Source organism: Mauremys reevesii, linkage group 26 (assembly GCF_016161935.1).
Source record: "Mauremys reevesii isolate NIE-2019 linkage group 26, ASM1616193v1, whole genome shotgun sequence".
NCBI lineage: Eukaryota > Metazoa > Chordata > Testudines > Geoemydidae > Mauremys > Mauremys reevesii.
The window spans coordinates 1,973,192-1,997,586 of NC_052648.1; the positions used below are offsets into that span (position 1 = coordinate 1,973,192).

Below are 24,395 nucleotides of genomic sequence, written 5' to 3' on the forward strand. Positions count from 1 at the left end.
TAATTCCTGTCCTTATGATGCCTCTGTTCCTGCCCCAGTACATTTTGCGTAGGGATTTTTAAAAATGATTTAAAACTTTTCATTCTTTGTTTTGGAACATTACTCATCTGCATTTTATCCTCTGGTAGAACAACAACTTGGTTGGCTCTGTGTTTTCATGGTAACCTTAAAGGGAGGGAGATGCTGTCAAGAAAATTTACCAGAGAAATCCCTGTCCTGTTGTTCATTTGGCTAGAACAGCAAAACTCGACTTGGCAGCGTCACTTTAGGCTCTTTGTACATGGAGAGGAGGAAGAGGATAGTGCTGTGTGATTGGCGACTGCAGTATTATTGCAGCAAGCACTAGCCTGTGAACTAACTTGCTATCCAACACTTGCTGGGTTCTGTGAAAGTAAGCAAGGCTCTGCAAAATGGATGTCCCCTTTTTGGGTGTAGTATCATTCAAATGCAAAAACGTGTCAGACCTGGGCTCTACTAGGTGAGTTTTGAAGCTTTTGGAGTCATGGCTGAAGAACATTCTGATAAACTTGAGGGAGAAATCGCATCTGTGGTTCTTGCAGATCTGAAATTCTTGTGCTTGGCTACATGGTAACACTCAACAGCAGCAGAAACCACACATGATCCCCATGTACCTTTTCAAGGCATGGCTATATTAAGAATGCCCAAAATAGCATGGTCAGAAACAGGGTATGATGTGTCCTATCCAGAAATGCTGGGCATGCGATCTGCAGCATTCACAGAATGCGGTTCTGCAAACCGGAGTATTGAAGCATTGATTGAGCCAAGAACCACCCTCTCTGCAGTGCTGGGGGGACCACTGCCATAGGTAGTGTGATAAATAGGGGACTGAACACTACATCCATTGTTTTTTCTGCAGAATTCAGTCTCTGCTGTAATCCCCTCCTTCAGAAGGGGAAAAGCCGTTCAAAGGGGCATTCCAAGATGAATGCTCTTGGCAATTCAGCCTGCTGAATTATCCTGAGAGGGAAAGGTATCCTGCAGTGTTCAATAGTTAGACTAGTGACAAGAAAACCAAGTGTTTGGGAAGTGCTCTTATGGCTCAGGCTTACCTACCTCTGAAAATAGCTACAACTCCCCCAGGTGGTGGAGTGGAAGAACGTGGTAAGTAAAATCTAATATGTTAAGAAGAGCATAGGGGAAGAAGTCTCTTCAGTGATAAAGCTCTAGGTGGGAGGGGCCCTGTGCTAATATTTTGACAGTCTAATAGTGCTTGGAGCCTGGAGTAGTTCCTCTTTAGGCTCACCTCAGCTGAACTCTCCAGTACAATTCAGCATGACTTTCACCTGTGGAGAGCAGAAGCCACCCCTGAACCCCTTTATCATCTGGGAGCTGCTGTAAACGTATCCTACCAAACGGGATGGAGAAGAGAGAGGAACAGCTTGAGTTATTTTTACAAACCCAGGACAGGGCAGGGGCACCACCACCATGTGGTCAACCTGCAGTGGGGAACCAGCCAGAGACTCCAGCCTGTAGGAGCAGCCAAAGCAGGGACCTCTGGAGACAGTGAGAACTTCCTGCAGTCTCTGCACCTCAGTTTCACTCCCCCTGGGCCCTCCTCACCCTCTTCTCACCTGTAGCGTCCTTGCTCTTCACTTCTTCCCTCCTACCTAAACCCAGAAGAGAAATCTGTCTTGTGAATTGAGATTTGGGGTAGGGTATGTCTTACTCTGGCGTGCCCAGCGCATTCTTGGGGAGTCCTTAGATGCTACGTAACAAAGCAAATCTGACTGCTTCTCCCACCTGCTCCAGCCCGTCCGTAAAGGAGATTTAAACAGGTCAATGATCACAAAAAAGTACTTAAGTCTATTAGAGTGTTGTTTATTATCCAAATTATTCCAGAACTAAGGTGCCCTTTTAAAGTGCCTTTTGTGTTCCACGAGTAATTCAAACATCCTGTGCATCTGTAATGTACATGTGCTTTTCAAACTTACATTTCCTGGCCTGCACCAGTAATGGGACTTGGTCTAACAGGAGGCAAAGTAAAAGAATCTTTTTAAGGCTTCAGAGCCACTATGTAGGGGACAGTTATTCAAATAGTTCCAGCCACAGCAGGTAGCGTCTCAGCACATCTATTTCCAGGCCATGTGGAAGACTAGTGTTAACAGCACAGTCATCGTTTTTGGCTTCTATTCACACTTCATTTATGAATCTCCTTCCAGCACCTAAAATCTCTGCAATTCCAATAGACTTTCATAGCAGTTAAAGAGATTTGCTGTTTTGGAAAAGATGCCAGATAGGCAGTGACACCTGCTGCTGTACAGAGTGCAGTGGTACATTACATAGTTCTTTATACAGTATATCAGAGCTGCAGTAGTGGATAGGTGAGTACTTTTTTAAAGCAAATTTTGATGGACAAACATTTAAGCCATGGGCTGGTCCAGCTGAGTTCGGAATGTCTCATAATCTTCAGGAATGGTATCTGGAGGGGATGAAATTGAAGTTGGTGTAGATTAGCATCAAGATTGCAAATGAGAAGCCGAGTAAACCAGTAACACGAAATAAACACACCCACAACCCTGTCATGTGCAGACAGGAATCCAAAGAGACCTGAGTGGGAAGACAGGTAAGAGGAGCTGGGAACCTCAAGAAAAGCCAAGCATGATTCCAAGGGATCACCATTCAGTAGTAATAGTCTTTTGTCTGAAACCCCAAATTCAGATCTTGAGCAAGTGTAGGGGATTGCCAGTCTCAGGTGCAGTGACTGCATTCCACCTCCCTAAGGGCCCTGCAGTTTAATGGGACGTGAACTCTTGGCTTCCTGTCTTCACCAGTGCTGCTAGAGAAGAATTGCTGCCAGATTTCGCTCCAGAGCTGGATACATTTTAGTAATCAACAACCCATTTTCATTCACGTGGGATCCCATAAATGCTGCACCAGCTCGGTTACACAAATTGAGAGACATGAATCTCTATCCATCACTGACGTGCAGCCGTCCCTTGAGGGGAACAAGGAGCGGGGCCATACATTGCATGGGAAAATGTCAGGCAGTCAAATTCCACCTTCCCACCCCACAGGCTGCTGTACTTAGGCACCTTGTAGGATAAAATGCAAGTTGTGTGGCTGGATCTCTCAGAGCATGTAGCACTGCTGGGACAGCTGGCAGCAGCACTCCTGATTATGGGAGCAAGAGGCTAGTCCCCAAAGTGTCAGCACAGGGAACAACTCACCATTGCAGCGGTAACGCAGGTTGGACCAGATAATGTTCTCCTGGGAGAAGCAGAAGACCCCCAGCCGACCCCCTCGCATGGTTGTATCAAGGACGACTCCGCTGTCTGCTACCATTTCAGGGCCTTCATAGAAGCGAGCTCTGGAAGGGGATGATGTATCTTAAGAGGCCTCACCCTATTAAAAGTGATTTCCTTTCCCAAAGGAGGGAGTATTCCCCCATCATCTCCTGGACATGCTGAGTAAGGAGAGGGGTGCAGTGTTTGACTTTAAACAGGAGTTGAGTTTAGCAGTTGCTTCCCCCTTTCTTAAATGGTCTTAGTGCAGTTGTTAGGTTGACCTTCCTTCCTTGCACAGGGAACAGAGCAAGCTCTGCTCCTTACCTGATGTATCCAACTTGAGGCCGGTGCTGTAGGAACCAACGATATGAGGTCTTGTCCTTCCAGCCAGAATTCCTGGGGTCTTTCCATAGCAGTTTGACCTGGTCTGTCGTGTCTCCAGTGTGCCAAAGGGAATTACGGAGATATTCTCCTGGCCCTGTATTAGATTTCACTGCCTGAGGGAGGAGAAAGGGCCGTGGTCATTTAGTAGGAACACTAGAGGAAGCTAGTGCTACATTCATCACATGTACATACCTTCTGTTCATAAAGAGCAGCTCTGGCCAGAGTGACAGCAAAGCTAGAGAGTCCTTCCCTTCCACCACGTAAGGTGCTTGATCTTAAACCAACTGATGCCCCCCTCCCACCCGCATGGGAGGACAAGAGCAGGGTGATCTGAAGCCACCATGGTGTCTCTCTTGTGGTCCTACCTTCAGCTGAATTCCGGGCTCTGCTACTGCTCGGAAGGGGTTTGCCTGCCAGTATGTCTGCTCCATCTGCTTCCACATCACCACATAGAAACTGGAGCTGTCCTGGTAGCCGAAGATAAAGCCCGCATAGTCGTCGTCTGTGGCGGTGTTCACGTGGAAGGTGCCCTCGAAATCCACCCCATTGAATGCAGTGTAACCTCAACCGGTAGGAAGGGGGGAGAAATAGTCACTGCTCGTGAGCCAAGAAACAAAAACAGCCCAGTCCTCACTAGAGCCTCAACCATCCTGTTGGGATCCAGGCCTTCCCTTCATGGGCTAATCCAGAGACCCATACAAACACGGTCTCTCCCTCTACTCCCCTAGCATTAGGTCCTAATAGCAGATGAAAACCGGACCCGTCTCTGGTTTAACCGAGCCTCCTGCTCAAGTGTCTAGTTTATCCAACTTCCATGTTATCCAGAAACTTCCCCTGTTCTAGCTGTTACTAAGAAAAATCCCTTAACTTCATTGCACCCAGATTGCTTATTACAGAGCCAGAACGTTCAAGACAAGAATTTCTTTCCTCCAAAGGAGGGAATTTGGCTGAACCACTAAAACAATCTCCAAAATGTTCTTTGAAAACTGTGCTGGGAAGAGGAATTACACCTATTAAGGCCCTGCTAGGCCAGAGAGCTGATTCTTACCCACAGCCAGGCCAGGATCGCTGTTCATGGTCTGGACAATTTCCATGCCCTGTGAAATGCAAGTGTTAACTCGTTACCATCTGGAGTTGAAAACTTTTATCATTGTCACATGGACTTGGAGCGAAGAGGTGAAAACGTGCTTCCCTCTCCAAGGAGGAGATAGCAAAATCCTACTCAACGAGAGTTCATTCCAGTCATCTGTGAAAATCTGGTGCTGATTTAAGACGTGCTGTAATCCCCACCCCAAAGGGTTGGGAGGTAAGGGAGAGATTTGGCTACTCCAGCAGGCTGGTGCCACCCCACAGGGGCCTCCAGCCATATCTCTGTAACCTGAGCCACCTCTCCTCCTCTTCTGGCTCTCCCTAGTGACAACACACCTGGGCAAAGGGCGGGGCTCAAGCTTTGCAGGTCATTCCCCTCCCACTCCCATCCAACCCGCCAACAGAAGAACTTGGGGGTTTGCGGCTCTGTCGGTGGATTCTAAGCCAAGCCATCTAGCTGCATCGCTCGCTAATTCCTAGCGCCCCCTCACACTAGATCTGAAGCTGTCTCCTACCTGATTAAGGACAATCCAGTTAGGGTCAATCTGTGCGTCGCCTTCAGGGTCCAACACGACTGTCTGGAAAGCCCTGAAATCTGTCAGAGTCACCTCTGCATTCTCTGGGCACACGTCGATTCTGTCAATCACCTGGTCCTGGTCAAAGTCCTCTTCGCAGAGATCCCCCACACCATCACCTGTAATGAAGCGCACCAAGTCTCCCGTTCTCCGATAGCACCATCTCCTTGCACCCACTCGGCTCTCAGCCATAGGTTTCAGGGTGGTTGTATCTATGCTGTGATAACTAGGCCTACAGATTTACCCAGTGAAAGGTCATAAAATGTCACAATAACCCAGAACCACCAATGTTGAGGGGAGAAGGTGCAAAAGCGAGACAGACTGAATTAGTCCCTACAAAAAGACGACCTGATACAACTCAAGCACGGTCTTAATCATTCCTGGTAAACAAGTGTGAGATGGGGTGGGAGGAGATGGATGTGTCAGAAATTGGGCCTTACTGGACAAAATAATGCAAGGACAGGCCGTTCCAGCCATCACTCCCTGGTGGGGGTCCTTAAAGACTTGGGGGCGGGAGGGGGGAGGAATTACAGAAGAACAGAAGGAGGCTACTGCTACACTGACTGAAAGAAGGGGAAGGAACAAGCTTCATTCATGGCTGCCACCCCCACTGTCTCTGCGGACCTTGGACCGCCTTCATCCTAATCCTGAGCCATGTCCTGACCTGACTAGACCAACGAGGGACCCAGATCACACCACCACCCCTCGCTCTGGCTGACTCCTGAACACCAGCTGGGATGTGACACGGTTTCCTTCCATATCTTATTTCTTCTCCTTTCTTCTGTCTGGTAAGCGTCTAGCTTAGCTGGCCAACACTGCCCAGAGGGCAGCTAAAAGCCAGGCCCTAAACAGTCCGATGCTGGTACAAGTTTGCCAGGTCTCGGAGCAGCTGATCAGACCATGGGCTGGGCCTCTGTTTTTCCAGCAGTGAGGCTGCAAGTGAAGGTCAACCCCAGAGCCAGAAGCTGTTTTTTTTTCTCTTTGTTGCGCTTTTCTCTCCTTTCGATGTGTTCATCTTGTTTTGTCTTTTAGGAAACAGGATCAGACTTTGACAGCAGCTCCTGCCCAACTCAACTAATTTCCTCTCTCTTCCCTAAAAGGACAATTATTACCATCTTTTAGTACGATCTAAGAAACTGTCAGACGAGGAGGGTGGTCCTTCGAAAAACTCTCGCCAGGGAAAGGGAACCAGGGATGTTCGCATAAAAGCCTTAATTAATACTTTACATTTCAAATGCTTTAACCAGCCCCACTTCCCTTTCTGTGCCTTTTATTAAAGGGTAACAGGATTTGTAATGGTGTTTGCACCATGGTGCCAAGCAGCTGAAGGTCTCTCCAGCAAACCCCCCAGACCTGTTTAGCCTGGTTTAGTGACTAGGTTCTGGTAACGCCTTTAGCCCATGTATCCCATCTACATTAATACAACCACCTCCCAGATAGGTGCCCTGCTGCGGCCAAGTGTCCATGCACAGCTGGACTTCTCTTGGGACAGTTCAGTAGGAACCCCCACCTGGGGCTGGTTCCCCCTCCCAGTCACGGATGCTGATAATCCTGGGGAGGAATTTCACACCTTTTAACCCAGTCACTACACCCAAGAAAAGGAAGTCACGTCTCCTAAATGTTCTTTAAACTAGCTATCATGTGACTGAAAGCAAGAAGGGGCAGGTCCTGCAGGGCTCGTGCGACACTTGTTCCCCTTACGGTCTGAATCGTCTTGGCTGGGGTTGGGGACTAGCCGGCAGTTGTCAGGGCCGGGAGGTCTTAGATCCGGAATCCCATCGTTGTCATCGTCGTCATCACATTCATCTCCAATCCCGTCGTGGTCCGTGTCCAGCTGGGAGCTGTTGGGCACTGAGGGGCAGTTATCATGTGAGTCCTGGTGGCCGTCCCCATCTCTGGCAGCGAGAACATCAGAAAAGCCGAGATCAGAACATCTGGCAAGACCAGTGGATACTAAAGGGCGCAACAGGGGCACATGAACTCTGCCCCACATGCAACAGCAAGAAGCCTGCAACAAGTGTGTGTGTGTGTGTGTGTTTTACAAAGGCACCCACCTGTCAGGTGAGCTGGGATCCTGCCTGACAGCAGGAAAGGGGCAGCTGGTGGTTTCGCCAGCCATAAAAATCTAACCTGTGACTTAAGCCATGATGAGTTAAATTCACTCAAGCTGGACATGTCTTAATAGACCAGGGGTGGGCAAACTTTTTGGCCCAAGGGCCACCTCGGGGTTGCAAAACTGTGTGGAGGGCCAGGTAGGGAAGGCTGTGCCTCCCCAAACAGCCTGGCCCCCTCCCCCTCCCACTTCCCACTGCCTGACTACCCGCCATAGAACTCCTGACCCATCCAACCCCCCTGCTCCTTGTCCTCTGACTGCCCCGACCCCATCCACACCCCTACCCCCCTGCCTGCTCCCTGACTGCTCTGACCCCGATCCACACCCCTGCCCCGATAGGCCCCCCCCCAGGACTCCCATGCTTATCCAAACCTCCGCCCCATCCACCCCCTCTGCTCCCTGTCCCCTGACTGCCCCTCGGGTCCCCCGCCCGTTATCCAGCCCCCCGACCCCCTTACCATGCCACTCAGAGCAGCATGTCTGGCAGCCGTGCTGCCCGGCTGGAGCCAGACATGCTGCTGCGCTGCCCTGCAGGAGTGCGAGCCCCGGCACCCAGAGTGCTGCCCGCCGGTGGCGTGGCTGCAGGGGAGGGGCCACAGGCCAGTCTCCCTGGCCGGGAGCTCAAGGGCCAGGCAGGAGCGTCCCGTGGGCCGGATGTGGCCCACGGGCTGTAGTTTGCCCACCTCTGTAATAGGCCAATAGTTGTCTCGAGCAGCTGTTACTTGTTCCCCAAATGAGCCTGGGGGCAGCTGGTTCTCACCGGTCCTGGTTGGTGTCACACAGGTCCCCCACGAGGTCATGGTCAGCATCTTCCTGGTAAAACAAAACATTAACCATCAGCTGAAACGTGCCCCAGGTGGACTGAAGATTTAGATCCCAAGGAAGAACTGAGACTGCTTTGGCCGAAGCACCTGCCCCCTCAATTGATATTTAGCGCCGGCGAGGTGAAGAGGGCCCCACAGAGGAAGCACTTTCTCCTGCCGTGCTCATGGTGAACTGGTGGATTTCTCCCTGCAACAGTCATGGAGAGCAGTATTTTAGGATGCGAAGCTGCTGCTCCATCAGGCCCATTGCATGCTGGGAGCTGTGGTCTCTCCAGGCTGCCCTTCTGTAGTAGAGATTGAGCTACCAGCAAGGCAGCCCATGGCTGGGCAGCGTGGGTGGCATCCCTGCCACTACACCCGCTGATGAGAGCGCAAGCAGGAGCAGTGATTACTTGCCTGGTCTGGGTTACTGATGGTGGGGCAGCTGTCACACACGTCCCCCACTCCGTCCCCATCACGGTCTTTCTGATCAGGGTTGGGGGTGTTTTTGCAGTTGTCCACCACGTTTTTGATCTCTGTAAGCCACAAACACAGGGCCCTTTAACCCAGCACTGCCACGAGAGGCATATGCAGCAAGCTTGGCTAGGTCAGAGAGGGCAGGAAGCTGGGACTGGCCCAGTTCTTCATGCCCCTCTATGTGCATTTCATGTATTTATGTTCACTGGCATTTCAGTGCCTCCAAAGGCTCTTCTCTGGGGCTGAATCATCCCCGGGGACTGAAATCAGAAGACCAGAGGCCACATTATTCTGAACCCTTTAATGGTTCAAAGGCAGAAGCACATGCCTGTAAACATAAATTAGTTTGTTCAGCACGGTATAACCTTACTAACTAAAGAGACAAAAAGAAAACAGAAGATTTGGGTCAGGTAAACAGCCTGACGGGAACCAGAGGCCAAAGCAGAGCATTGAATTGTTGAGCTTTTTGCACTAGAGGTGTGAACGTACTTGACTTCAGTTTTGGCCGGCAATACCACAAGTTGCCTACAGAGGGCAGCTATGTCTGTCAAAGGCCAAAACGGTGCCCACAGCTGTTCGCTGCATTCACCAAACTGAGCTTTGTCTACACTAGATTTTTTTCCCCCTTTGCCGCTCCAAGGGTGGGAGACTTTAGTTTTCCAAGCAACGAACGCTAATCCAGAAGTTACAGCAGCCCGCCCGTGACATCTCCCCCAGGGCACGGTATTCTCCCTAGTGCCCATATCCCCTCTGTGACCTGGGTGAGAGCTAAACCTTTCCTGGGTACTCCAAATATCCAGCTGGTATGTGAGGGGTGAGGAAGGAAGGCTGTTTAGTGGGAGGGAGACCGATGAGAAAATCCCCCCGGACTGGTAGTTCCCCGCCTGTGGCTTGGTACTGGACACAGGGTGTTAACTCTCCTTGTTAACAGCTGCTTCTACAAGTGTCCAGGTTTGCCATTACAAAGAAATCTCACCCAGGTTATCATTCCTAGACACATCTGTACCATGCCGGCCTGAGAGAGGAACTGTTCTCCAACCTGCATTCCTCACAGAGAGTGACAGAGCTGCAAACAGTCAGCATCTTCTCTGTCCAGGAGTAACCGGCTGCAGAGGGTTTACACCAAAGTTGTCAGTGTTTTCCCAAACTGCTCTAAAGCAGATTTTATGTATTAGCCTTGGCTTATTTACTACGCATTGGCTGTTAGACTCGGAAAACTCCGACAGCATCTTCTGGAGGTCTGAGACAGGCCAGCCACAATACACTCAGCAATCTCTCTGACTTCACTTCTTATCACAATGCCATGAGCTTCTCCACCAATGAATCGCGCCAGGGAGATTCCTTAGTTGTAGCGACTCTGGGGAATAGTCTGTAAAGGAATTTCCTCTCTCCCAGGCCTGGGGCAGTTGTGGTTTCTGGCTCTAGAAAACATGCATTTACCCCCAGCCCAGCTATCTGGTGATGACGTATAGACCAGCAAACCTCTTCCAGGACCTGGCCCTGACACTTGCTGCTTTAACTCCGAGTGTTCCCTCATCAGCCTGAGGCAGATGGAGCACTCAGCAGGCCTTCAGCCACTGAGTGGCCTAGGCTGGGAGCCGCTCAGTGTGCCCAGCGGCTTCATTTCTACGTGGAAGCTGCTGCAGCTCTGATTTGGGGAGTCGGGTTCTAGGGCCAGTGTGGAGATCGCATGTGTTGTGGCCTCTTGTGAACTGTGAAGGCTCTTGGCCTGTGTCCTTGGTGGGGGCGAATCTCTGCCCAAGGACACAGTGATTAGAAGGGCTTTAGCCAGTCAGAAATTAGTGCTTTTCCTGCAGCGCTTTAGGCCACCTGTCTCCAGTATCTGGTTTCTGCCCAATGTGACTCAGTCTGTGGGCCGGGGCCAGCTCGAGGCACCGCCACTCTCGTTTGGGTGTGGTCTGTGTCCCAGCCCCCCCCCTGCCCTTACTGTCTCCATCGATGTCATCATCACACGCGTCTCCCTTCCCGTCGCTGTCGCGGTCCCGCTGGTCGTTGTTCTTCACGTGCCGGCAGTTGTCGCAGGCGTCGCCGAAGCTATCCTTGTCCGTGTTGCGCTGGTCCGTGTTGCGCACAAGGACGCAGTTGTCCTGTGAGGTGGGGGGAAGGGAGCCGTGATGAAGCTGTGCCCGGCCGTGGGGAAGGTACAGAAAGGGGTCCCGGGACAGACCTACTCTGAACGATCTGAGCCCAGCCTGATGCCCTCATTCCAGGCGTTGTCGCAAAGCCCAGGAGTGGTGTATGTTCAGCTGGGACCAGCATTTGCCCAGGACCAACACTGAAAAGCTGGGACTCACCCATCCCTGCCACTCCCTCAGAGAAGCACGATTTCATCCAATCGCAGCCTCCCCCTCTTCCTCCACAGCCACCCCTTCCTGCCTTGATCGTTTCACGAGAGGAGCAAAGCCCTGGACAGAACAATGGCTCCTTAGGGCACATCTGAAGCCCTCACCCCAGAAAGCCCCCTTTGCTTCAGGTGCCGTAGGGGCCGCCCAAGCTTTGCCCAGCAGAGGCACACGCTGATTAGCGCCGGCCTCAACTTCAGCATCCCAGGGTGAAGGCTACAGGTCTCCAGGCATGTAGGCAGAGCTGGAGCACTGCATGCTGGGACCTCCTTGTTTCCCTGGGTTCGGTGGGTATGTGCTGGCACGGCTTGGGGCTAAGCATTAGAGAGTCCAAACCTCGGCATTTAATATCCCGTCTCCATCAGCATCATCATCGCACGCGTCACCGATGCCATCCTTGTCCGCATCCTCCTGGCCGGAGTTGGGGATGGTCACGCAATTATCCTGGCAGAAGAGCAGCCGTGAAGTACCTTGAGCTGCTGGTGTATTGTGCAAACACCCTCCCCGCCGCCCTCTTTCAAACCACAAAATCCTGGGCAAGCCGGCCCTGGGAGTCGGATCGCTCCAGAGCCAGTCCCGGGGCGGCCGCGAGCAACGCGCCGGCCCTGGGAGTCGGGTCGCTCCGGAGCCAGTCCCGGGGCTGCTCCGGGCGACTCATCTGCCCTGGGAGTCAGGTCACTCCGGAGCCAGTCCCGGGGCGGCTGCTCCGAGCGACGCGCCTGCCCTGGGAGTCAGGTCACTCCTGAGCCAGTCCCGGGGCGGCTGCTCCGAGCGACGCGCCTGCCCTGGGAGTCAGGTCGCTCCGGAGCCAGTCCCGGGGCGGCTGCTCCGAGCGACGCGCCTGCCCTGGGAGTCAGGTCACTCTGGAGCCAGTCCCGGGGCGGCTGCTCCGAGCGACGCGCCTGCCCTGGGAGTCAGGTCACTCTGGAGCCAGTCCCGGGGCTGCTCCGAGCGACTCGCCTGCTTGGCTTGGGGGACAGCGGTTCCATAGGGCTGGGGAAGCGGAGCTGACCTGCGTTTTGAGCTCTTTAGGGCTGGCCTCTTGCTCTGCACTGCCCTGGTGTCCTGCTCAATCTCTTACCTTGCGGCATTTTCGGTCTGTGCAGCGCAGCTTCTCATCCGGGAATCCATCGATGTCCGTGTCCCTCCCGCAGACGTAGCCGTTCCCGGCCCAGCCGACAATGCACTGCAAGACAGCAGGGGTGGGGAGCGAGGGTGCAGTGAGAGATCTACTGCAGCCCCGCTCTGCTGAGCACATGCATCCGGGCTGCAGGGCTGCACTTGGCCTCACAAATCCTGGGGGATTGGACGCCCCATTCCCCAGGTGAGCTGTCCCCTGGAAGAGGCAGCTGTGCTGTGACGTGTTAGTTCAGATCTGAGCTCTCAGCCGCATACTGAGGCACAGAGAGATTCAGCAGCCCTGGGCTCCCCCTGGCCCCAGCGTGTTCCACTGGACCGTAGCGCCCAGTCTGAACAGGGCTCACCAGTGCAGTGCTCAGGGGCTGCGGGGACACAGAGACCTGGAAGCGTCGGCTCACTGCACGTAGGCAGCATCTTCTCAGCAAGCAACAGGCCGCTCTGCGCTGTGCTAACGGAGAGGTTCCCCTCTCAGCTCCGCTGGGAGCAGGAAGTGATGCAGACTTGAACTGGTGGCAAGTGCTGGCCAGCAGGGGTCAGTGATAGACACAGGAACCCGTGTACGGACGTGAAGGGAAAACAAACCCCCCCCCCCGAAGGCCTTGCTGTCTAAGCAAAGGGCAGTTTGCTTCTCACCACACACGAGATGGTCCCGTCACGTTCAACGATGCAGCGAGCTCTCTCATGGCACGGACTGAGTTCCCCGTTGGGACAGCGTCTCTCTGCCTGGCTCCTGCACCCAGCAATCTGGTCCCCAACAAAGCCAGGCTTACAGGACCCGCACCGGTAGGATCCCTGCCAGAGGAGCGACAAGAAGTAAGGTGGGTGCTGGGAAAACGTTGCTTGAACCCCCATCCCGCGGGTGCGACTGCTCCGTCCCAACGGAAAGGGGATGCTACAGGGTGTCTCGGGGCAGCGGCCCAGGCCAGCTGGTGCTACTTACCCGAGTGTTGATGCAGATGGAGTTGGGGACGCAAGCCCTGGCGCTGTCGGTCACACATTCATTGATGTCTGTACAGACCTGTCCGGGAAGGAGAAAGTGGGAGGGTGAGTTGCACCTCAGTAGAAAGCAGCCACCTCACTTAAAGTGGCTTTTGGGGATGGGATGAGGGGGGTGGATGTACCTGTTTGTTGGCTTTGGCGAATGCTAGCCCCACCCCTTGGGGTGCTGGCCCAGTGTAGCCGGTGGGACAGGGGTCACAATGGAAGCCAGGGGCCGTGTTAATGCAGTTGACTCTTGGGAAGCAGGGATTCGTGCTGCACTGTAGGTAAGAAGGAGAGTTCCTGCTGAATTGCTAGTTGTGATTATAAACCAGCCATTCCTATAGTCTGACCCCGGCGGGACAGGGCAAGGAGGGACGGCCCCAAGAGTGAATGGGGGGATTTGAATTTCTGTGCCAGTGGAAAGTGCAGCTCCCCATAGGGTGACCAGATGTCCCGATTTTATAGGGACAGTCCTGATTTTTGGGTCTCTTTCTTATATAGGCTCCTATTACCCCCCCACCCCCATCCCAATTTTTCACACTTGCTGTCTGGTCACCCTAGCTCCCCATGTCCTCCGCTCTCCCAAGCTGAATAGGGCGCAGACAAGGAAAGCAAATCAGCTGAGAAGATTCCTTCCCGTTAATTTCCAAGGTGCCGTCTGCTTCCCAGGCAGGGTAGTAACTGACCCTTCTTGGTAGCGTCTCAGAGTCCAAAGTTCTGTATAATTGGCCATGCTGGTTTTGAGAGGTCAGGGTTTATTCACAGCACTGTGGTGAAATTGCCCCTTTCTGAAGGAGAGCGTTAGCGTTCAACGGCACCTCCAGCCCCAAAGATTATCCTTCCCTTCATTTTAAATTGCTTCATCTTTTCCCACCGTTTTAATTTAATCCTCGTGCATTATATCCCCAGTGTCATTAAACAAAGAAACCTGTTGCCATCCAACAAACCTCAGCAACAGAACGAAATTCTAGCCGTACAAAGGACGTAAAACCGGTCTTTAGTAAGCGACTAGCCAAAGAATCAGGGAGAAAAAATCATTTGCCTAGTAGAATCTGATCTTAAACTGCAGAGACAGATTGGAAACACTGAGGCTGGTTTAGTGTGTTCGGAGGGAGCCTGCTGTGCAGGTTTCAGGGGTCCATTATGATCATCTAGTCTGAGGTGCACATCACAGGCCAGCGACCCTCACCTGATAACTTTTTGCATCAGGCCCATGCCTCCTGTTTGCATCACTTTTAGAAAGAGACACCAGGCCTTTAAAGACTTTTTGGATGGAGCAAGAAGAAGGGAGTTTTAATACATGAGAGATGCATCCACTCCAGTTAAATTACATAGTGCACTGGTCTGTTGCATTAGGCAGGAAAGTGTAACTGTGTGACCTCCACTGCTGATGACAAGGCTAACGTGAGAGACTCCTACTCTGCTCCAGAGAGGAGTTAGCCACAGGTTTCTGTAATGTCCAGTGACTCACTGCAGGTGGGGTCTGACCTCATTGATATCTGTGCAGTGGGTCCCGTTGCCTGTGAAGCCCAGGGGGCAGGGTCCACAGTGGAAGCCAGAGTCAGTCTCTGTGCAGGTAACTCCACGGAAACACGGGTTTGGCAAACATCTGGGAAATCGTGCTATGCTGATCCCTGGGCCCGTTGCCCCTGGGTGCATGCCTGGAGAATAGAAAACATGTTAGGAACAGAGCTGCCACAGCCAGCACCTATCCGATGTTACACTTACCTGGGGCCTTCTCATAGTGCTTCACAAACAGTGAATGATCTCTCACTGCCCTGGGAGGGAAAACAGTCATGTTCCTATTTTGCAGATGGGGAAACTGAGGCACAAAAGTTACTTGTCTGAGGCCTCTCAGACTCAGTGGGAAATACAGCCTGGAATCTTGACTCCCCATCTGGTACATTAATGACATCCACATCCTTCCCGATCCTGCTCGCATAACCATCACACCCATTACCCAGACTCCCCAGGGTAGCAGAGGGTCCAGAACTGGCCCCAGAAGAGAGGGCTGGTACGACTCCCAGCTGGGGATCTAAGATTAGCATCTATTTCTGAAGCTCCAAGGTTGTCCCATGGGAGGACTGTTACTGCCTTGACGGTATGGATTAGAGCTGCAGGGATGCTATGAAGTGTTCTCGTTCAAGGCCCTGACAGCTCGAAGGATAGCCCCAGGAATGCCAAGTAATCCATCTTTCCCCAACCTCTTTGGAAACCAGAGTAATGAGCAGGGAAGACAGAGATCAAGTGAGAGGAAGAAAGTTCAAGACAGTTTTATGAGCAACTTATTAAAACAACTGCTGTGGATGAATGTGATTCTGTACGGCGGGTCCCAGAGGCTCTGGCTAATCTCTTCTGCTGCAGAAATGTGGAACCACTTACTGCTCTATTCTTTAGATGTGCTGGCAAATAACGGAACATCTCCCTCAACTGCGCTCTCCTAAAACCAAATACACTGGAAGTAAATCTCAGTCCAGAAAGTCGCTTAGTGGGGAGCAGGCAGCAATTGATGTACAAAATGTTGATTTGTTTCCTTGCTCGGACGGGGCAGAAATGGCTTGGAAGGACTGGCACAGAGTAACAGAAGCGGCCAACTCTTAACTAGCAAACTTGCCCCCATCCGCCCCCTCCCACTTCCGCCCCCTAACTACCCCCTCAGAGCCCTTGCCCCATGGGGTTATTAGGCGACAGGAGGCTGTAGGCACCTGAAAACCGAAATGACTGCCCGCCCGGTGCAGCATGGCCCGGCGGGGGGCTGTTATGGAACAGACTCTATCAGCAGTTGAGAGTACAAAGAGCTGGGGTTTGTGTGGACCAAGGCTGGTCCCGAGGCAGCCGGCGATTGAGAGGACTCCGGGCTCACCTCCCTGCAGCACTGCACAGGTTTAACTTGAGGCGTGATTTTCAAACAGATGCGAAAGGCTGTGTGGACACGCCGCGTTCAGGCGAAGAGCAGCGGTTTAGCTTACGTTGACTAGGAACACGTCTGAGCGGATCTAAAAGACAACTGTCCACACAGCGTTTTACAGCAGCGTAATTAACCTAGCACGTGTGTGTCTGGGCCAGGCCTGGGTGGCAGAAGGGAAGAGGCTTATGTAGGCGCGTGTGCTCCCAGCCCCTGCACCAGCTAATTGTTCCGCCTGCGATTGCTAAGGGGGTGACACCCTAGGACAAAGACCTGAGCACAGGGCTGGGGTCCAGAAATACCCACGTTCTACCCCCAGCTCCGACACTGACTTCCTGGGGGCAAGTTGCTTCACTTTCCCTAGTTCACAGCTGGGTATAATTATCCTCAGCTGCCTCCCAGGAGTGGGTCACGAAGCTTAGTTAACGGTTACGAAGTGCTTTGAACAGGGGCGTTGCCAAGTCTGAGGATTATCCTAGGGCACTTTTCATGAAGGTGAACAAGCCAACCCCTTGATGGGGGCTGGGGTAGGTGATGGTCTGTTGCTTGTTTAAACAAACGTAGGAGGCAGCAGTGAGCAGTTGGGCCTGGGGCATTTCACGGAGCAACTCACCGCAGGCATCGCACTCCATGACCGTGTTTTTCAGGAACGTGATCTCCTTAATCTAGGAAGGAAACAAGAGCCACCAGTTAGCCAGACGCTTCCGCTCCCATTCGGGTCACTTGCACTGAGGCTTTTCAGTGCCAGAAGGGACTTGCACACCTGTGCTTCTACACGTCTGTTTACAAGAGGCGTAGTCTTGCACCAACACCTGAGTTGTGGGCCTTGCGCAGGGCGGTCTCAGTCCACACACCTCTCACACACCCTTCAGCCTAGAGGAGGCAGGCCCCCCTTGCTGCTGAGATGAGCTTACCATGGGCCAGGGGAGAGACATGTTTCCTTTTTCCAGGGGCTTTAATACTCATGTAGGTTGCTGGACTTCTCCCTCATAGCACTGAGTGCTATTCCCTGCAGCTGTACCTCCCCTCTAAGCTGGAGGGCATGAAAGGGAAAGTCAGGGCCAGTAAGGGGTTAATTAGTGTCACATAGGGGCCACTAGATGAAGGGCCTCCTGGTCTGACAGGTATCAGAGGGGGAGCCGTGTTGGTCTGGATCTGTAAAAGCAGCAGAGAGTCCTGTGGCACCTTATAAACTAACACGTATTGGAGCATGAGCTTTCGTGGGTGAATACATCCGTGCATCCGATGAAGTGGGTATTCACCCACGACAGCTCATGCTCCAAAACGTCTGTTAGTCTGTAAGGTGCCACAGGACTCTTTGCTGCTTTTACTGGTTTGACAGGTGGGAAATCGAGGGAGAGCAGAGACTCTCCGAGTATCTGGGGTGTCGGACAGCCTGCTCAGCACTGCAGGTGCCAGAGCTGGTGCACAGCTGCTCTGAGACCCAGGCTCTGTCCTGCTCTTCCCCTCCCAAAGGCACTTACTCCAGGGACACCCCCCCCCCCCATTCACTTAGCAACCTGCTGGGTTTTCTAGTGTGGGAGGATGAAAGCAAAGCAGCTGGCAGAAGCCACTGAAATGGCTGCAAGGGACTGGCCATCTGCCTAGCCAGTTCCTTTAATCCAAAGAGGGGGTGGGGGAAGATCAACAGGGTCATTAAAAAAATGTGGCTAATCTGCAGTGGTGGGGGTGGAGACAGGCTGTCCCTCCAGAGGAGTAAAGGATGTTGGCCTGGCACAGACAACGATGTGTGTGTTTCAAGGCACATGTAGAACTCAGCGTTGCAGGACTCTCCATGGCCCCAGCTCTCCTAAAGCTACACCCAAGCCAGAGAGCCCGGTTATAACCCAGATAAAGCAGCTAGCAAGGGCAGAAGCAGCCCAAGGCTTTAGTCTGGTTCTGGGGACACCAGTTAGGTCCCAGGCAAAACACCCCTTTCATCTGTGGCCCCATCGCAACTAGGAAAATGCATGAGCTAAGTGTTTTAAGGCAAGACTTTGCACTCAGCGTAGGCACCTTTCAAAATACAATGGCAGACCCTGAGTGCCTGGGAGCCCAGTGTCCAAAGTGCACTGGCTGGGGAATTGTCTACATGACTTCATAGGTCTTTTCCAGCTCCCATTTCTGTGGTTCCATAACAGCGGTGGGAGCAGCGCTGCCCAAGTGAGGGAAGGGGAGGAGTCAGACTGCAAAGTGACATCCCCTAGTCTCTCTCCAGCACCCACAGACCTTGTGTTCTCATCACCATTGATCAGGATTGTGCCCACACGGCAGCACCTGTTCAGACCTCGCCCACAGCTCCTACGTACAAGGCCAGGATTTCCTTTTACACCAGACTCTTCCTCCATCCAGCGTTACCCTGGGGCTACAGTAATCTTCACGTCATGTGTTTAGAATAATTGAATCTAATCCAGATGTCGCACCAAACCCAAATCCCCAATTCAAAGCATTCCAGCCAGTGAGGGAGTTTGGAGCAGGATTGGAGCGCTGCTATCCAGCACCACCTCTAATTCAGCCTGGTGCTGTGGATTCGGCTGCATCGCCACCTGTTGTTGCTCCTTACTGATGTGTGAAATGCTGAATTGTGGCAAATAAGGTAATAGAAAAACTTAACGAAATGAACAGCACCTCTGTGTAAGCTTCCACCTTAGCTTTCTAGTGATGTGCGTGAGTCCTTCATTCGAGAGAGACTGAATCCATGGCAGAATAAATAAAAAAGCCTGTGTGGAGAAGCAACGCTCAGCTTGAAGGGCGTGTTGGAAAGCACCGCCCCAGGCTACCAGGAGCCATGTCTGACCTGATTCCTAGCAAACACTGGATATTTATGCAACAGCCTGAAATGTGAGAGTAACTCAGTGCAACAGATGGTTTTGCAGATTAGAGGCTGCCCAGTTTGCACTGGCGCAGGGGCCTGGCTGCCATTCCAATTCTCTGGCAGGCACAGGCTGCTGCCTTCCGTGAACAGAAGCGAGAGAGGGAGAATGGAACCTTTCTATGGAGCTAAAAAGGAGCTGACCAGACAAACTGCCACCTCCTTGGTAAAACAGACAAGATCTAAATTCACCCAACGTTCCAAAGTCCCTTAGCTGCTGCTGGAGTCTGTGAGGTGTAGGATTAAAGCACCAGGAGGAAACAGAGACCGTGAATACAGGGCTTGTTCAGATCCCATGTGACTTCTGTTTCCTAGACCCTACTGGGTGGCTGAATGGGCTCCTCTCTCTTCCAGCCTGGCCTCTGCCTGTTGACTTCATAAGCCCACAAAACCAAGGAAAAAATGATTCTCCTACTGGCCCTGCCACACATTACTCCAGTGATATATGTCCAGTCTGTCTATTCATGTATACAAATCATTCTTCATTTGTGTTAGTTTTTGGTAAGATGAGGGCTCAAGCAGTTTGCATGGAAATTTGAATCCAAATTATCCCAGAATTCAGCGATGCTCAGAGCTAGGTGTGGGGATCCTACCCTTACATGGGATGAGAATACCATTTTGATCCCCCTGTTCAACAGGTCAGTGTGCGAGGCAGCTGCCTCCCTGGTCCCTCTGGCACAGTATGGGAGAGAACTGGACGGCTTTCTCACGTACCTGCTGCTTCAGCAAATCTCTGACTTCCTTCAGTGCCAGGTTAGTTTCTCTCATCTCTGCAAGCATCTGGTGCCCGACATCCCCTCCTACTGAAAACAGGAGCATCAGTAGTGGAACATGCCAAATTGTCTGCTCACCTCTGCATTGTGTTTACTGATTCTTCATTGTTATGCCTCTCCAAATAATTACAACCCACTAGCGAGGACCCCCTCCCCAGTCTGGGGCTAGGAGGTGGTTGCTGAGAGTAATAAGGAGTTGCACACTCCAGAAGGAAGATTACATTGGACATCAACGGCGCTGAGTCAGGGATGAGAATGCAGGGACTTTTTCAAGGAGTACCTGGTAATGTGATCAACATTAAAACCGTAGGAGGAACCTGTCTTCATTTCACCCCAAAGCCAATAACCAGACCCCTCTTCTTCAAGGGGTAACCATCGACTTCCATAATGCATTTACTGGCCACATTGTGACAGGTGCAGGAAAGGCAAGATGGGTGACACACCTCCCTGTCTCTCTCCCACGACTCCGGGGAGGGGGAGGGTTTAGGTGGCATTTGGGTAACCTGCCAAGGTGACACTTAGTCCCACAGCTGGCGCATGAGCTGGCCTGGCAGTTTAGCGGTGGGGCTAACGGTTCGTGGGGCAGGTTTTGTGCTGGCTGCATACAGAAGGGGTATGCTGCTGACTGCGGAAGGCAGTTTCCAGCCCAAGGCGGTGGAGGATTCTATGAGGGGCAGCATCAAACATCAGCTGGCCCTAAGGCTGCGCCCATGCATAGAAAGAAGAGCTGCTGCCCAGGGGGGCACGGCCCATCCTGTTCCTAAGATCCAGGAGGCTCTTCATCCACTGCTTTAAGGGTGCTTTGTGGGGCAGTTTCGCCTGCCCACTTATGGACAGCAGCAGATCCCCCGGCATAGAATTGCCTTGTTGTGGATTCTGGGACGTGCAAGGGACGAGGCACATGCGCCTGCAGGCACTGCCGCTCCAGGGGGGTTGAACAGAGGTGTGCAAAACAATTCCCAGGTCACCACTGGGCAAAACCAACCCCTCTGAATTCTGATTTGGCTCCTCTTTGAAATATCTGATGGTCCTGCTCATGACAATGGAACGTTCCAGCTGAATTAACTAACCCCTGAGGCTAGTTCATTCGAATCCCCTGCCATGCTGAGCGAGAGAGTCTCTGTCTAGTGTATACTCCTGGATACTGATTGGCTGGGGGGGAGGGGGAGGTGTCACGTGATTTGTAACACAGCACAATTGTCCATGCATTTGTCTCTGTGAGGTGACACCACTGCATACGCTACACGGGATTGGGCCTGAAGATCATTTGGAAATCGCAGCTAATTCAGAACATGACAGCCTGCAACCTGCCTTGGCTCCCAGTCAGTTCTGCAATGAAATTCAAGGCATTTGTTTTAACCCGTGAAGTCTTGCGTGGTTTTGGCCTTGTCTGCCTAGAGACTGCCTCTGTCCTCATGCAGTCCCATAGCAGCCGTAAGCTACAGGGTCACTGAAGCAAATAAAACGTCTTGCCGTTAGCCCCTGGGTTTTCAGGGAGGGGAGCTGGGCTCGGGATTTCAGTTACTCACAACTTGGTCTTTAGGTCCAGCTCTGCCAAGGTATTTAAGCCTCTACCATCCATTGCAATCAATGGTGCTTAATAACCGCTCTGGTTCTGGGCGCTAGAACCTAAACTTGGGTGGCCTTTGAGGCATGCTGCAAAGCTCATCTATGCTCCAGTGGGGAACAGCGCATTTAAAAAATCGCTCAGTAAAAGCCACGCCAGATGGGTCAGCTGTGCTGCTCTTTTCCTGACCCCAAAAGGGAGACCACTACTCTTTCTTTTCTTTTCTCTTCTCTTCTCTCCTCAAGGCATTTCTGACCAACCTGATCCCCCGGTACCTCGCACAGGGAGCAGTAAGGAAATTTCCTATCCACACACAGCACTGTGTAATTGGTCAGGTGCATTATGGGAGAAGGGACTGTCCTCCTCCTCTGAAGCCTGAGGTATCTGCCAACGCCAGTGGCGGGATATCAGACATGAAGGTCCACCTAGTTGACTCCATACAGCACGTTGTATGTTCTGTAATGAATAACCCTGAATGTCTGGAGGGTTGGCTCTGACAAGTATTTCAAAGTTTGGGTGAATATTTGTCACCTCTCCAGCACAATTCGGTCTAGGAAACGAACCGACAAACACCACAAGCGTGTCTAAGTCAAACACCAAATGAAACCTGCTCTTCCCAGTAGGGAGTGGAGGCTGGTCAAAACGTTTTCTGACTTCACAAAACTATTCTGTGAGGGTTCTGGCTTAAGGTTCTATTTTATCTGAATGGGTTTGTCTGTCCCTAGTAGCCCGATACTATTTTAAAATGAACAGCGGAAAAGATTGCATAACGCACACAAGGAGCTAGGTGCCCCAGTGGGATTCCCCCGGGCAATCTGAGCATTTGCAGACATGCCCTTTAGTTTGCAGCCCATATTCCTGAGCTCCCTCGCGCTCTTTACAAACGCATTTCGCCCTTTGGAACTGGCTCTTTTAGTTCTTGCTTTGCTTGACATGGGAATCACAGATTCCTCATGACTTGAGCGACAATCCTGACCATACTGCTCAAGAAACAAAGCACTGCCATGAATCCCACCCAGGGCTGAATTCCTAGCCGAGACGATAGAGCTGTGTGCGTATGCAGAGCACACAGAAATCCCAGGTATCTGCCACAGAACATCCTGCAGCAAATAGGTCTTTAATCTCATCATTTGCAAAACAAAGATGACTTGCCAGGGGCACGTTATCCTATTTGCAAAATAACAAAAATTTGGTCAGTTCCAGCTGCCAAAGGGGAAGAGATTTAATTTGTTAAAACATTGTTAAATAGAGGAAAAAATACAGCCTAGGACTGGAACATTTAAACCGACTGACTCAAGGTTTTATATGAAGCTACAATTGATAAAAATCCAATTCAGGTATCACCAGCTATGGTTGACGAGTCATCTGCTTTCTCGCAGCTCTGCTGCATGCAGTGTTTGCAGAGAAGGTCCGCGCACATAGAGGTAATTAAAACCCACTTACCTCCTACACCTGTCATCTGACTTGATGCAAAAGGACAACAGAGGCTTAGGAGAAAAATGAAGGCTAGAGTCGAAATCATTCTTGAATCCCAGAGAGGTGAGAACGTGTGGGCTTCTCTTGCAAGGAATTTAACCTGCAGGCTTGCCTCTGCTCCCCATTAGTGTCTGTGGTTCGCTGTTTATGAAGTTGCATTCCTTCCTCTGAAGTTCTTCTTCTCTGATGCTGGACTAGGAGTGGACGTCATTTCTGGCTCCCAGTCCACAGAGAAGGGTTACAAAAGTAAACAATATGAAAAAGTCATCAGGAGAGCAGCTTAGTGGTTTTTTTAAAACCATCTTGCACCACAAAAAGGTCAGAACATTCCAGAATTAAATGGGTTCCCTTTTAGATCAGTGACTTTTTTTTTTTTGATGGGGCGGGCCGGGGAGGGTGGAATTTATAGCCCTGGCTCTAATGGCATTTTCCTTCTAGCATCGCTCACAAGAACGCACCAGCTTACAGTGAACGTGGGCTTAACTAGAGATTCATCCAGGATCCTTTGGACTCCCAAAAGCCAGTTCTACCACTTGCTGTATTGTTCCATCCCCTTCCAGCCATTAGAGAACAAACCCATCACATACGTCTCCCATTCAGCGGCTTCCCATGGGGAACAGGCTCAGCACAGACGATTACAGTAGCCAGGGGCCGAGCTGCAGCAGACTATTTGGGGGGCTGCAGTGACCAAAGGTGGTTACCTGCTCTGAACCGGTCAGAAGGTGAAGTGTCCACGTCGCACAAACCACCCACACAAGCGGCGCTACCTGGCCTTTGTGTTAGTCATCTTAGAGAAGAGGCCAGCACTTAAACAGGCCACGGACTCCTGCCCTCGCTCCTACGGGGAACGAAGCGTATTGGCAGGGGGGTGGGAGGGAAAGCTCTTTCTGCTGCTCCCTTTGCTGGGCCGGCTGTGTGGATAATTGACTCTCAGTCCAGCACCTTCCACCAGCACCAAATTCACCACACAGCAAACACAGGAGGACTCAAAACTCCACTTACAAGGCAGCTTTGGGATGACCCTGCCCCTCTCGGTGTCATCAGAATACGAGGAAGTTCTGGGTACAGCTGCGGCCCACGCTGGAAGGTTTTCAGGAGTGACGAAAGCCAGCTCGCGCTCCTCCTTGCTCTGTGCACACGTGCAGGAGGATTGTGAACTCTGACTTGCTGCAGCTGTGCTCTGGCAGCCTCTCATTCCTGCTGTTCTCTTGGAGGTTCCACAAACACCAGAGCCCCAGAGCGGGGCACCCTGGGCTCCTCGCTGGTGGAGCAGCGGGACCTTTGCATGCTCATCTGAAACTTTTGGTAAGGTCTGAAGACAAAATGACCACGTAGCCTGTGTGCTACAGAGTGGGAGGTGAGGCGATGGGGAGGGACCCCCGGCGAAGGTGGCAGTCCAGCAGTGGTTAATTTTATGTTCCATGAATGGTGGAACAGGAAGTTTTTACTTTGTAGAGCCAGCCTTTATCTATAGTAAATTTGCAGCTGTTAAGCAGCCTTTATATTACTCTTAACTTGCCTGAAACACACACAAGTCATCTTTAGCCAACTAGGGCTGGCTACAGCTGGGTCAGGAGCCCCTAGGAATGCTCACGATGCTGTAAATAAAAGGAGTTCAGCTTGAATTGAAAG

General features: G+C 51.9%; 1 protein-coding gene across 9 annotated transcripts; it reads right to left on the bottom strand.

Moving 5' to 3' along the window:
* Positions 1–1,839: 1,839 nt before the first annotated feature.
* LOC120391834 (cartilage oligomeric matrix protein) lies at positions 1,840–23,892 on the bottom strand. Of its 9 annotated transcripts, none has more exons than XM_039515985.1 (20): positions 23,766–23,871; positions 22,731–22,976; positions 19,662–19,747; positions 16,689–16,740; positions 14,659–14,831; positions 13,311–13,448; positions 13,130–13,207; positions 12,823–12,981; positions 12,131–12,235; positions 11,386–11,493; positions 10,635–10,794; positions 8,627–8,745; positions 8,167–8,219; positions 6,995–7,188; positions 5,234–5,412; positions 4,678–4,726; positions 3,995–4,191; positions 3,570–3,742; positions 3,189–3,328; positions 1,840–2,440 (listed from the first exon to the last, which is right to left on the bottom strand). In XM_039515985.1, exons 2-20 carry the CDS (start codon positions 22,807–22,809, stop codon positions 2,382–2,384), a joined length of 2,301 nt encoding a protein of 766 aa, XP_039371919.1. In that variant the 5' UTR covers positions 22,810–22,976; positions 23,766–23,871; the 3' UTR covers positions 1,840–2,381. The 9 variants fall into 9 exon arrangements, with proteins under 9 accessions (XP_039371919.1, XP_039371916.1, XP_039371922.1 ...); XM_039515984.1 differs by having other exon boundaries at positions 2,382–2,440; positions 19,662–19,750; positions 23,766–23,892; XM_039515982.1 differs by lacking the exon at positions 23,766–23,871 and having other exon boundaries at positions 19,662–19,750; positions 22,731–22,809.
* Between the last annotated feature and the right edge of the window lie 503 nt (positions 23,893–24,395).